The sequence below is a fragment of the Harpia harpyja genome, unplaced genomic scaffold (assembly GCF_026419915.1).
Source record: "Harpia harpyja isolate bHarHar1 unplaced genomic scaffold, bHarHar1 primary haplotype scaffold_46, whole genome shotgun sequence".
Classification (NCBI taxonomy): domain Eukaryota; kingdom Metazoa; phylum Chordata; class Aves; order Accipitriformes; family Accipitridae; genus Harpia; species Harpia harpyja.
In genome coordinates this window covers 480,390-494,634 of record NW_026293385.1, presented here as the reverse complement: position 1 = coordinate 494,634, position 14,245 = coordinate 480,390, and the positions used below count along the sequence as shown (strand labels likewise).

General features: G+C 44.9%; 1 protein-coding gene across 4 annotated transcripts; it reads right to left on the bottom strand.

Moving 5' to 3' along the window:
- Nucleotides 1-5,015: 5,015 nt before the first annotated feature.
- Nucleotides 5,016-12,335, bottom strand: LOC128138434 (endogenous retroviral envelope protein HEMO-like). 4 transcript variants are annotated; one of them, XM_052779707.1, is made up of 2 exons: nucleotides 12,094-12,335; nucleotides 5,016-6,458 (listed from the first exon to the last, which is right to left on the bottom strand). In XM_052779707.1, exon 2 carries the CDS (start codon nucleotides 6,319-6,321, stop codon nucleotides 5,062-5,064), a length of 1,260 nt encoding a protein of 419 aa, XP_052635667.1. In that variant the 5' UTR covers nucleotides 6,322-6,458; nucleotides 12,094-12,335; the 3' UTR covers nucleotides 5,016-5,061. The 4 variants fall into 4 exon arrangements, with proteins under 4 accessions (XP_052635667.1, XP_052635668.1, XP_052635669.1 ...); XM_052779708.1 differs by having other exon boundaries at nucleotides 12,180-12,335; XM_052779709.1 differs by lacking the exon at nucleotides 12,094-12,335 and adding an exon at nucleotides 7,830-8,479.
- Nucleotides 12,336-14,245: the final 1,910 nt, after the last annotated feature.

Sequence of the window (14,245 nt, the reverse complement as noted above, 5' to 3'; positions counted from 1 at the left end):
TTAAGCAGCAAAAGCCTTTAATCCTCTCCTTTTACCTAGTGTAAGGGTTGCTCAACTGAAATACTTATTTTCCTACATGAATATAGCCAGGATGTTCCAAAAGCTTGAGCAGAGTTTTTAAGTCGAGTGACATTCTTTGCCTTAACTTCAGGTTCCTTAAGGCTGTCATATGCCTTAGCTCACCCTCCACTCAGAGAAGAGACACAAACCCACTGCTCCTCCTCCAAAGCGCATTTCAGAGTGAGAGCTTAAGCCGGTGCTCTGAATCAGTCACTGGAGAAACCTACATTCACCGTCTATAAATGAAGGTTGAATTCATACCTCACATGTATACCTTCAGTGACTAACGTTAAATGGCATGAATACTCAACCAGGGACTTAGTGTAATTAAAACATGCAAATATTCAATAGATGGGGTCAAGAGAAATGCCTTCGTTTTATACAAAATAATAAAAACTGTGAACTGTCAATAAAAAGAGTGGCAAACAGAAAAATTTCCAGTAATACTGAAGTATATAAAAATATGCACGAAAGTTCACAGACAAAGATCTATGGACATATTTAATGTCTACGACCTAGAAAGAAAATTTCACCTTTGTAATTCCAGCTTTCCCTCGACTTTTGAAGGGCTGTGCAACATTGCCATATAACTCTGCCTTTCACCCCAAGAGAAACAATTCTTAATATGAGTATTCATGTATTTGTTACGTAACTGCCAAGGTAAAACAATTAAAAACTAGAGTAACACCAGAAGTCCCCCACAATCATACCCCATTTGTTGGGCAGTTCTTCATGTAGTGGCCAGGTCTTCCACAAAGAAAGCAAGTATATGATGGCGGAGGTGGGCCCAAGGGTTTCTTCATGTAACTAAGAGCTTTGGGGGAAAAAAAGAAAAAGGTAGGCATGTGTCTCTCTTGTTAAAACACACATCTCCGCAATTTTCCCATAATCTTCAAAGAACAGCTTTCACATAATCAACACTTACTTGATTGGATCGTATTCACGGCAGGACTGTACCATCAAAGCTTTTATTTCATCTTCTTCGGAAGCATTGGCTTCAGTCAGATTGGCAGTCTGTTTAACAGGTAAATATTTGACATGCGCATTAGAAACACATTTAAGCCCACACAGCCAAAGACAACACCACTCACTCGATCCTGTAAAGAGCAGCACAACGCTAGCTGAGGTTGCATGAAAACAGTGGCTTACGTAAAATATAGCTGTACCGAAGACGCTTTGGGGAGTCCTTGTGCCACCGGAACAGTAAAAAAAACAGCCAGAAGAAACATACACAAACCAAAGGCCCCTATCCAAACCCTGAAAAGACAAACAAGATAAAAAAGGAATAGCCAAAAAAAAACAAAAAAACACCACCCAGGACACAAGACAAGGCAAAAATAACATAACTCCGAGAACCCAGGGCCAACAAACCCACAGCCGGTCCGTAACAGTAACATGCTTTAATCCTAACTCACCTGAACTCTGGCATCCTGTAATCCTGCCATCCCACAGCCCTAGCACACTGCAACGCTAGCATACCATAACCCGAGCACATTGTAGCGCTAAGATATCAAAAAATGGAACACAAACTCCCTGGACATCTCCACCAGAGCCTGCAGGTGGCCCCAGATCTCAGACATCACAACTTTGAAGTGGCAGTGGGACAGAGCCACCAGGACATCACCAGCATCCACCTTCACATCATCCATCACACTCTGAAAAAGTGCCTGGCTTAAACGCTCCATGGGAGAAAGGCACTCGGAGACGCTGAACCGGCCAACCATGGCCACGGGGCTGCAGCTCATCATTTCTGTGTCAGAGCCAGCAGGCGGATGACCCCGTCCTCCCTGCGAGACCCCTCAGCGCAGCCGTACCCAGCTCCGAGGGGCTAGATACGGCCTCGGCTCTAGGGGGAGATGCTGCCTGGGAGCAGGATCTCTCACGGGGGCACTGGGAAACCCTCCTCAGGCCTGGATGCCTGAGAAACATCTCTGCACTGCTCCGTACCTCACAAAACCAGGGGCGGAGGAAGGCTGCTTTGCTGGCCTCCAAGAGAACCAGCTCACCTGGGCTCCTCCGTGGCCACCGCGTGCCTTTGCTGTCAGGCGGCTCTCAGCGTTGCTCTGCAATCGGCTGTCACCTCCCTGAAGGACGCTCTCCAGGGCGTGGTACTTCTCCACTGGGTCTCCCTGGGGACAAAGATCGAAAGGGAGGGATGGGGTTTGCTTTGCCCCCATTCCCAGGCTGCCACAAGAGAGACCTGCCACCCCCCAAATCAGCTGTGGCATGTGGACACCACGCATGAGCTGCAGACGCGGACGGCAGTGGGGCTGTGGGGAGCGGGCAGGCTGTTCTGGGGTGCCCCCGGCGCTGGCAGAAAGCAGAGCTGGAGAGAACAGGGGGAAGCCCAGGGCAGCCAGCAGCTGGCGGTGGGGCCCGGCAGGATGCAGCACCTGCGGAAATGCCCGGCTCCTTGAGCCTCAGCCCCGGGGCTGCAGCACGGGGCTGGCACTGCCTGGGGCTCGCTGGGAAAAATCAGGCAGAGGTGACCCTGAAAACCCACACACGTACCCAGGCCCGGGATTTGACAACCCGTTCCTTTGCGCATCGCCACCATGGGATCCAGAAAGCAGTGCCACTGGCCCTGGCATGGTCCTGAGCCATCTCTCCATGGAGGAGTCTTTAACCCAGCCTAGAAAGAAGAAAAATTGTCCAGAATTAAGCTGTTCTCAAGTTTTCGCAGGCAGCATGTTTTCTTGAGCTGCCTGGTGCTGCCGTGCCTGGGGAATGTTCAAGAAACAGGGCGGCTGCCTGTACCTGCAGGCAGGCGGTGGAGTGTGTGCAGCAGGAGCCAGTGGTGGTTGGTGCAGCTGTTGAATGGGTTCAGGCTTTAAATGTGTCCAGACTGGTACGCCTGGTTCCTTTTTCCTTGCAGTGTGTATTTAGAGCTTAAACAGTATTCTTTTTAAAAGCAAAACCATCAAGCAGAAAAAAACAACCCCAAAACCAGTGGGTGATATTTTTCCCCCCAGCTGTCCTTTTTTACCCTCAGTCCTGGCCACTGTGAAGGCAATGCTTGTCAATAATATTAGGGCACAGGACTGGGCCCAGGGCAGGGCTTTGGCAGGCAGCACATTCCTCGAGGCTCCCGGTGATGCAGTTCCTGGGGAGTGCTCAAGAAACGGGGGCAGTTGCCCAGAATTGCCATTTTGGGTCTCTCCCCATCGTGCTCTGTCTGGCTCCCTGCCCCCATTTTTTAATTCCTCCCTCTCTGTCTTTAACCCATCACTATTTTCTTCTTTCTCTTTCTTTCTCTGTCTCGCTCCCTGTCTGTATTTCCTCATTCCTCTCTCTCCCGCAGCCTGGCCCCTCATTCCTGCCTGTATCCCCTGCTCAGCTGGCTGGGCCTTCTCTCTTCTCTCTGGGCCTCCGTCCTGCTCCCCATCCCCTTCCGCTCCTCCGCCGTCTCCATCCTGGAGGCCATCGCTGTTCTGTCCTTCTGCCCCTCCTTGTCCTGATCCGCATCCCTCTCTTTCTCACTCTCTCTGGGCTGTTTCCCGTCCTTCCCTTGCTCTCTGTCCCTGCCTCTCCCTTTCTTTCTCTCTTCCCTGCCTTTCTCCTCTCACCCTTCCCCTCCGTCCCTCTCTCCTGCTCCCTGTCCCATCCTTCTGTCGCTCCGCTCTCCTGACGCCTTCTCCCTCTCTCTGTCCTGCTCCTGCCCCTCTCTGGCCACCCCACCGCCCTGTCCCACCTCTCTCTGCCGCTCTGTCCCCCCTTCCCCTTCCCCTTCTTCCCCTTCCCCTCCTCCCCCCCCGGGGGAGGCGGCCACGGGCCCTGCGGGGAGCGGGGCCGGGCCGGGGATGGTGTCCCTGCAGGGTCAGGCAGCAGGAAGGCGTGCCCCGGGGCATGCTGGGAGCTGTAGTCCTGGGGCACGGGGCTGCCGGGCGGCCATGTAGGTTCCCGGGGCATGCTGGGAGCTGTAGTCCTGGGGCACGGGGCTGCCGGGCGGCCATTTTGGTCTCTGCGGTCGCGGCTGAGGTGAGGGCTGGGGCTGCCCGTGAGGCGAGCGAGGCCCTTGGGCGGGCGTGGGGGTGTCTCCTGCCTGCTGGCTGCCCGGGGGGGGCTCCAAGCTGGAGCCGGGCCCGGCTGAGGGAAGGAGAGAAGGGACAGGGTGAGGGGGGTCGCAGTCCTGGGTTTGCAGGTTTCACGCAGACGCCCTCTTCAGAAAACACAGCCTCTGTGTGGGTCAGCGGTCCCTGCAGAGTTTTATTATTTATAGCCATTTTTATAAATACAGGACTTCGCACAGCAGGCTCACACGGTGCTGTGCTTCTTGTAAACTGAATCGCTTTTATCCCGGCTACAGTCTGGAGGGAGCCAGTGATTCAAAGGACATTGACTCAATAGTTAATTTTAACTATTAAGTAGGTATTCTTTATTAGCAGCGCTGGTTGCACGGGGGATCGCTCCACCTATCGTGCACACCGTTAGGCTTTAGTGTACAGACTAAATACAGAGCATTCATGTATATGCATTAGATTTCCGAGAAACACGTTACATATTCATCCTTTTTCTGAGAAGTCATTAACATATTATAATGTTCGTTACGCATGCGTGTTAAGGCCTCTGGTGGTCTTTCGGACGTCCTCTGGTGGTCTTCGCTAGTCTTCCTCACGGTGTCCGCTATTTGACCTTTCTCTTAAGGCATGCGCAGTGTGGGTCATCCCAGGTGGTTTATCTCTTTCCTCCCAGTTAGCTGACCCTGGCCAGTTTTAATCACGAAGCTCAGCAGAACTCAAGGTTTCTCATCTCTTTGTGCCTACTGTTAACAAAGCTCAAGGTTTTCTTACATACCAAAGGGTTTAAACTTGCCTAGGCGAACATAAATCGAGGGATACAAAGATACAAAACACAAAAACAGGATGAAAGGACACCACCACAGTCAGTAGATTACACATACAGGCCTCAATTATTAACAATTAATATAATTGTTTATAACAGTCTCTTGAGTCTCCACATCATTCCCCCCTTTTCTTTATACCTTTGCAAATTCTTTTGCAATCATATAATTCCGTTATTTTCAAGAGACCGAGCGAAATATTTCCCAGTTTCTACTTGATGTTTAATTTTATTCCGCTTCCAATTCTCATAGCTCTCGGTGGTGTTCTGGCTACACCACATGAAACACTTAAGCATTACGCATACTATTATCCCTAAGGCTATGAGAATTATAAATGTTATGAATATTTGCTTTAACCATTTAAAGTTCGGTAGCCATGAGGTTAATTTATCCCATAATTCCTGAAATCCCCATGAAGTGTCATCCTTTGCTATTTCATGTAGTATTTTGGTCTGTTTCCAAATTTCTTCTAAGTCAGTGGATATCCTTCCACTTTGATCCACATACATGCAACAACTCGTGTTTATAACTGTGCATACTCCACCCTGAGAGGCCAATAATAGATCTAATGCCATTCTATTTTGTTGTACAATTTGAGATAAACTGGATATCTCCAATTGTTGGGCTTTTATTACATCAATTGTTTTATTTTCAAGATTCTCTATTACTGCTGAAATATTAACTATGGCTTTTTCTAGCTCACTTACTCCCAACCATGGAAGGAACCATCGGACAAAGCTGTGAAAGGCAGTAGGTCTCCTTACTAAAGGATTTTCAACTTCTCGTCTAAACCTGTGAAAGTGTGTTCGCACCCATCCTTTTGGTGGAGAACTGTGTATAGTCATATTCGGTACTACAGCTCCCAGAGTACATGTTCCCATCCAATTCTTTGGTAAAACTTTCCGGGCAGTGTCATTGCATAGCCAGTACCATCCTTTTCCCTCTGGCACTGGCCATGCTGTAGTATTAACGGAAGTTGAAGTTCCAATATCTATAGTTTTATTACAAACTGTGTGATTCCCTACATACGTCCCATTAACGCAGTCAAGTTTTCCGAGTCCTTTAGGTGGATTACACCTCTGTACACACGTGCAATAAGGCTCCTGGGCCTTAGGACTAGTTATTTCTAATTTCTGAACTTCGTCATTGCCAGTATACCATGTGGTACTTTCCCAAAGAGTGGCCCAGGAGTGGTTACTTGGTATCGGGATGCCAATCAGCGAGATCCCTTTTCCACCATATTCTGGCATGTGAGTACATATCCAACAATCAGTTCTGTTCAGAATTTGGGAAACGTTTTGTGTCAAGGAGAAATGTGAGTTCGAGTTCCACCGAGCTTCATTTGGACCAAGTAATAACTCAGTTATTATCATGATCTGGAAAATCGCAGACCTGTGGGTCCTGTAGAGGTGACCGTCCATGGCTTCTCAGGTGCTTTCTTCACTCTCGAATAGTGAATCCAAGCCGGCTGTTCCTTGATCTTAATGGCAGTGAAGGTCGTCAGTAACACTTGATAGGGGCCATCCCATTTCTCCTCCAGGGGTTGTCCTGAAAAGATCTTTACATATACATAGTCACCTGGTTTAATGGGATGAATTGGTTGATCTAATCCTCTAGCCCTGGTTCCCAAAATTTGTTTATTTATATTTTCTAATTGTTTTTGGAGGGATATCATGTAGTCATACAAATGTCCTGTACCTAGTTGGGTTAAATCCTCCCCTGTAAATTGGGACTGATATGGTCTTCCATACAATATTTCAAAGGGACTTAGGTTTTCCTTGGTTTTTGGTTTTACTCTTATTCTAAGTAACGCCAGGGGGAGAGATTGGGGCCAGGTTAGATTGGCCTCCTGACCAATTTTCGCTATTTGTTGTTTAATTAAATGATTCATTTTTTCAACCTGTCCGCTTGCTTGAGGCCTATATGGGGTATGTAGTTGCCAATCTATCTTCAAAGTTTTGCTCACCTGCTGTACTACTTTGGCACAAAAATGAGGGCCTCGATCGGAAGATATTGTTGCTGGAATTCCAAAACGAGGAATGATTTCATTCAACAATATCTTAGTTACTTCCCTTGCTTTGTTTGTTCGGCAGGGGAAGGCCTCTGGCCAGCCTGAAAATGTGTCAGCCATGACTAACAAGTATCGGTACCCCCCTTTTCTTGGGAGTTCCGAAAAATCAATTTGCCACTGTTGTCCTGGATAATTCCCTTTACCAATTATTCCTAACTTTACTTTATTCGCCACATTAGGGTCATTACGTAAACAAATTTCACACTGTTGAGATATTTGTTTCACCATTGTATACAGATTGCGTCCTATTAATTTCTGATTTAAGCTCTTGTACAAAGTATCTGCTCCCCAATGCGTCTTATTGTGTTCAGTTAAAACTGTTGTCCATATTAAATTGGATGGTATTACTATACGATTATCCGCTAAACGAACCCATCCATCTGACTCTAGTTTACCTTCCAAATCTTCAATTAATTTTAGATCTTCTTTTGAATAATTTGGTTTTTGATTTGTACTTACAGTTTGGATTTTACCGTCTGGTATTAAGGATAATGTTTCTGCTTTCGCTTCTTCTGCCACCCGCCTAGCCTCATAATCTGCCAGTCGATTTCCAATTTCTGGATCTGTGTTTCCTTTCTGATGTCCTCGACAATGCATGATCGCTACCTTTTCTGGTTGCTTTACAGCCTCTAATAGCTTTAAGATTTCTTCTGCATGTTTTATTTGTTTTCCTTGAGCAGTTAGCAATCCTCGTTCTTTCCAAATTGCACCGTGAGCATGAACTACTCCAAATGCATATTTAGAATCTGTCCAAATGTTAATCTTTTTACCTTTTGCCAATTCCAATGCTCGGGTGAGGGCAATTATCTCCGCCTTCTGGGCTGAAGTCCCAGGAGGTAAAGACTTAGATTCAATTACCTGTTGGGTGGTTGTGATTGCGTATCCTGCTTTACGTTGTCCCTGCTTTATAAAACTACTCCCGTCGGTATACCAGGAGTTTTCAGCATCCTCCAGAGGTTCTTCTTTGAGGTCTGGTCGACTGGAATATATAGCTTCTACTGTTTCTATGCAATCATGTATCACTGGTTCATTCAGAGTCCCACTAAGAAAAGAGGCTGGATTGACAATGTTAGTAACCACAATTTCTACATCATCTTGTTCTATCAATACTGCTTGGTACTTTAAGAATCTCTGGGGCGAGAGCCAATGGCTTCCTTTTTGTTCTAAGACCGTTGAAACTGTATGAGAGACCAGCACTGTTATTTTCTGTCCCATGGTAAACTTTCGGGCTTCTTGAATATTGATAACAACTGCTGCGACAGCTCGAAGGCAACCAGGCCATCCTCTGCTCACCTCGTCCAGTTGTTTGGAGAAATAAGCTACTGCCCGTTTATAGGGACCAAGTCTTTGTGCTAGTACTCCCAAGGCTATTCCTTGTCTTTCATGAGAAAACAGCCAAAATGGTTTTGAAACATCCGGCAGTCCAAGAGCAGGAGCTCTCATTAACTCTCGTTTGAGCTGTTTAAATGCATTTCGTGTTTCTCCAGTCCAAATTAATTTTGACTGGTTTTTCTTTATCAGCTCATATAATGGCTTCACCAATAATCCATAATTATGTATCCAAAGGCGACACCAACCTGTCATCCCTAAGAAGGTCCGCAGCTCTTTCACCGTCTGGGGTTCCGGAGTTTGGCAAATGGCTTCTTTTCGTTCAGTCCCAAGTTCCCGTTGTCCTCCCGAGATTACGAGTCCCAAGTAGGTCACGTGTTGCTGGACTAATTGAGCTTTCTGTTGAGAGACTCGATATCCACTCAAACCCAAAAAATTAAGAAGATTCACAGTCCATTGAATACAACTTTCTCTGGTTTCAGTAGCTATTAAGAGATCATCTACATACTGTAACAAAACCCCTTCATTATCCGGAGGTACCCAAGTTTCAAGTTCTTTTGCCAATTGATTTCCAAAAATAGTGGGGCTATTTTTAAACCCCTGTGGTAATACTGTCCATGTTAACTGAGTTCTTCTTCCAGTTTCAGGATTTTCCCATTCAAAAGCAAACAAATTCTGGCTTTCTGTGGCTAGGGTCAGGCAAAAAAAGGCATCCTTCAAATCCAGTACGGTAAACCAAACTTGGTTATCTTTTAGTTTTGTTAACAAAGTGTATGGGTTTGCAACTACTGGATGTATATCTTCAGTAATCTTATTTACAGCTCTCAGATCTTGGACTAACCTATAACTTTTTCCATCTGCCTTTTTAACTGGCAGTATGGGGGTATTGTATTCTGATTCACATTCAATTAATATTTTATACTGTAGGAACCTATCGATTATTTCCTTTATTCCTTTTCTGTCATCCAATTTCAGGGGGTATTGTTTAATTTTTACTGGCTCTGCTCCTGGTTTTAGTTTAATTACTATGGGGGCTGCATTTTTAGCTTTTCCCGGAACCTCGGAGGCCCAGACTCCAGGATATACCTGATCAATGATTTCTGGAGGCACTTCAAATTTTGGTTTAGTTTGTATTAATGCTAAACTTAGAATGTTAATTAGCTGGTCCTCCTTGATTTTCAATTTCATTTTTCCTTTTTCAAAAACAATTTCTGCTTCCAATTGTTCTAGCAAATCGCGGCCCAACAAGGATTTCGGAGATCCGGGCAAATACAGAAATTTATGTATTCCCATTTGTTTACCTAATTTATATTTAAGCGGTTTTAGAAAATAAGCCTTTTTCTGCTGGCCAGTAGCTCCCATTACAGTCACAAACTCTTCATCCTCCGGTATCAGCTTTTGATTTAACACTGAATAGGACGCCCCCGTATCTACAAGAAAATCCACCTCTTGTTCTATTTTCCCTAGCTTAATTTTAACCAGTGGATCCGCTAGGGTGGATTCCCCCGGTCCCCCTCATTGACCAGAGGTGATATTGGCTACAACAGCCTGTGCTCCACTCAGCTTGGGACATTGTCCTTTCCAGTGACCTATTTCTTTACAATAAGCACATTGATCTGACCTTAGGGGCTGGCGCGAGCCTCCCCTCCTTCCAGTTCCCCGACCCCTCCCACGAAGGGAGTTATCCTGTCTTCCCAGCGCGGCTACTGTAGCTGCGGCAATAGCCGTTCTCATTTTTCGTCTCTCCTCCCCTTCTCTATTCCGATACGTTCTCCAGGCCTCTTCTATCAACTTTTCTAAATCCCTTATCTCTGTCCCTTTTAATTTCTGAAGTTTCCTTCTTATATCCTCTGAGGATTGTCCCAAGAACAAAGAGACTAGCTGCTGTTTCCCTACCTCAGAAACAGGGTCTAATGTAGTATATTTCCGCATTGCTGCTCTTAACCGGTCAAGAAACTCTGTGGGAGTTTCAGTCTGACCTTGTTTTACTGCGTACAGGCTTGACCAGTTAACTGCTTTCGGTACTGCATTCTCAATACCAATTTTTATCCATTCTTGATATTTTTTCAATAATCGGTAATCATGGTTATCATTAGGGTCCCAATTGGGGTCGGTTCTCGGTATGTGGTTATCTACCACACCGGGTAAAACCCCAGCAGTTATTTGAATTTGCACTTGAGTTCGTGCATTCTTTATTATTAATTGTTTTTCAGTCTCAGTTAAGGCATCCAACATTAAATCGATGTCCTTCCAATCTGGGTCTTGATTTTTAACAATCAGCTCGAATCTTTTGGCAACTCCTTCGGGGTCGTCTCGGTATTCTTTTACTACTTCTCTCCATGAATCCAAATCATTCATTGTAAATGGTATCTTAATTCTAGTGGGGCCAGTAACCCCCACCGCTTGTCTCAGAGGAGCCTGAATAATAGGGCCCATCTTACTTCGAGTACGGGCCGTTATAGGTGTGAAACCTAAATCTTTTGTTTTTGTATTTTCCTCAGGTTCCTCCGCACCCGCATCCTCAATGGAATTTCCCTCTGAGGATGGTGGAGGTAATACAGAAAGAGAGAGATCGAGGTCCTCTTCCATCCTTTCTTCATTTTTCTTTAATTTTATACACCTTTGTCCTATACTACATGCTGAGCAACATCTTTTCATTTTTCCCGTACTCTTTCTTTGCTCTTTTTCTATCGCTAGCACGAGAGGGTCTTGTGGGGCCAAATTAATGCCACATTTCTTCTGCCAGTCTGAATGATTTCTTAAAGTGAAAAACATATCTGCATACATTACTTCATCCCATTTTCCCTCTCGTCTCAAAAATAGCATCAATTGCAACAGAGTATTGTAGTTTAGTGTCCCATTCAAGGGCCATTTTTCATCATCATCTAATTTATATAAGGGCCACCATTGATTACAATATTTTATCAGAGTTTTTCTATCCACATTCCCACCTGGGGGTCCCCCAATTTCCTTCCAATGTGCTAGGATACAACCTAAGGGGCTCTTTTTCAGTATTCCACCGCTCTGCCTACCTCCCATATTACTTGCTCTGATTTTTACCTTCCCAACCACAAATTATTCCTGCTATATACGTGACTCTCTCTCTTTTGTCCCAGGAAGCCCAGACCCGACACTTAGGGCATTCAATATCCTTTCCACAATCTATTTGTAGCTTTTGTTTACACCACATACACTCTAGGATATATACGGGTTTACACTCATTTCCTGGATGCAGAAGACACCATTCAAATACCCACATTTATAGAATACACCAGACAGGGAACTTCTTCCAACAACAACAACACAAGGTTAATAAGATAACCAAGCTCAAAGTTATAACTATAATAGTAATGTATAAGTTCACGTCCCAAATCATCAGTAAATCAATCACACTTCATTCACCTCCGGTCGTACCTCCTACGGAGATACGAGTCTGCGGATCGGAATTTCACACACACTTTGCAGCTGCCTCTCACTCACCCAAGCATTCAATTCACCGTTTTTTTTTTTTTTTTTTTTTTTTTTTTTTTTTTTTTTTTTTTTACTCGATTTTATCACAGTTTTGACTCAAAACTCACGATGATCTCCGTAATCCGTTTCCAATCCAATAGTCGTTTACCACATTCAGTTAGCCAAAAGGTCTGAAACAAAGCTAAACCAGAAACCAAAATACATGTATGGGCACTAAACCAAAAGCACGCAAAGTGCACAACAGCATACAGAGTATACTGCAACAAAAATGTCCAGACACGTATTAAACCAAAACCAAAGGTATACCAAGAGCATCAACTACCTGGCATACGCCATCCTGCATAAGTAAATCTTATGACTTATGGACAGCCCAAATGACCGGTCCCCAACTAATAATTTAAAGAATACCTTTTATTCTTTCCGATGGTGTTCTTGTCTGCTCCCGCAGTGATCCGAGTGAGGCGAGGAGCCCCTCCGGGAAAATCCCGGGGGTACCCTAGGGAGTCCTGTTCTCAGCGGGTCCTGCAGCCGAGCAGAGAAAGTCCCATCTGGGTCGCCAGATTGATTCAAAGGACATTGACTCAATAGTTAATTTTAACTATTAAGTAGGTATTCTTTATTAGCAGCGCTGGTTGCACGGGGGATCGCTCCACCTATCGTGCACACCGTTAGGCTTTAGTGTACAGACTAAATACAGAGCATTCATGTATATGCATTAGATTTCCGAGAAACACGTTACATATTCATCCTTTTTCTGAGAAGTCATTAACATATTATAATGTTCGTTACGCATGCGTGTTAAGGCCTCTGGTGGTCTTTCGGACGTCCTCTGGTGGTCTTCGCTAGTCTTCCTCACGGTGTCCGCTATTTGACCTTTCTCTTAAGGCATGCGCAGTGTGGGTCATCCCAGGTGGTTTATCTCTTTCCTCCCAGTTAGCTGACCCTGGCCAGTTTTAATCACGAAGCTCAGCAGAACTCAAGGTTTCTCATCTCTTTGTGCCTACTGTTAACAAAGCTCAAGGTTTTCTTACATACCAAAGGGTTTAAACTTGCCTAGGCGAACATAAATCGAGGGATACAAAGATACAAAACACAAAAACAGGATGAAAGGACACCACCACAGTCAGTAGATTACACATACAGGCCTCAATTATTAACAATTAATATAATTGTTTATAACAGTCTCTTGAGTCTCCACATCACCAGTGCCAGCCGATAGATTAAGATGGAGATGAAAGCACGCGATACGCTTGCGATGGTGATCCTGCCACAAGGCATGCTGCTATATTGATCTGGGGAAACGCCGCAGTGACTGTGTCGGAGAACAAGGTTGCCAGTGCTATCTCTGTATGTGACACCTGTGAGAAATGTACTCACGCTGAATTTCCTGAATTTTACAAGTTTATTATAGAACAAAGGCAAACAGCGCTGGGCGCATGGTCAAAACCAGAGGCGCACCGGTTATACCCAAACTTGCCTTTTTATACACTGTGTTTGTGGTATTTCAAAGGGGTTATTTTAATATTTCAGGTATCTATTAACATAACTCCACCCCAGACCACCCCCCCTTGCGCGCGTCTCTTGTGGTTCGGAGGGGCCTTCAGGGATCTGTAAGGGATGAAGTCAGTAGTCTTCCTCTGGCTGCACTTTTCACCCTGTCGTTTTCCTCCAGTCACACTTTTTAATATTTTCACTTTTTTTTAATAATAATTAGTATTTTAATATTTTCAATATTAAACTCCTGGTTTTCCTTTGTTCTTCTCGTATCTTTCATGTCAAATAATCTTTGACCCCCAAAATGCTGTTCTCATGCTAACAAATCACTCCTTATCTTCTTACTTGTGTTCTCAATTTTACTTGTCCTTGAGTCCATATGTCTGTTTTTCTATGTTTTCACAAATCTATCTACACATCCTTTAATTACTTGAGTTACAGGATGTCTTACCTCATCAGAAGAAACTACATATTCTGCTTGTGCCCACTGATTACCTACAAACTATAAAATACAATTGATGCCTGGAATATATTAACTACATATTTCCCGTGTTAAGGCCTAATTTAGTGGCAGTGAGGCAAACATCCTTTTGGGATGTAACTTATGCAGTAGTTAGGCAAATTTCTGTGTTCTCGTTTTGCGAAAGCCAATATACATTTCACAGCACTTTAGAAACTCTCTCGGGCTCGATTTTGGAGTTTTATAAGGCAGGCGCTCCTTCTTGCGGCAGGGGGTCGTGCCTGTCGTGCCTGTCGTGCCTGTCGTGCCTGTCGATATAGAGAACGAACCGCTTATTGCTTCATGATTATCTCTCTGTAACTTTACGTACCAAGGACTGGTGTTTGTCAAGGGTTAAGCCCGCCAGAGGCTGGTACTTGGGAGCCGTGAGCGATCACAAAACTTAATTAAATTGATGAATTTACGATCTTGTTGGGAAGGCACAAGCGGAGGCCTTGCTTGAATGGATAGGGCCGGAAAA

What these genes read in the sequence shown, in the direction of transcription:
- LOC128138434 (XM_052779707.1), bottom strand. Translation starts at nt 6,321, where the DNA reads ATGGACGGTCACCTCTACAGGACCCACAGGTCTGCGATTTTCCAGATC.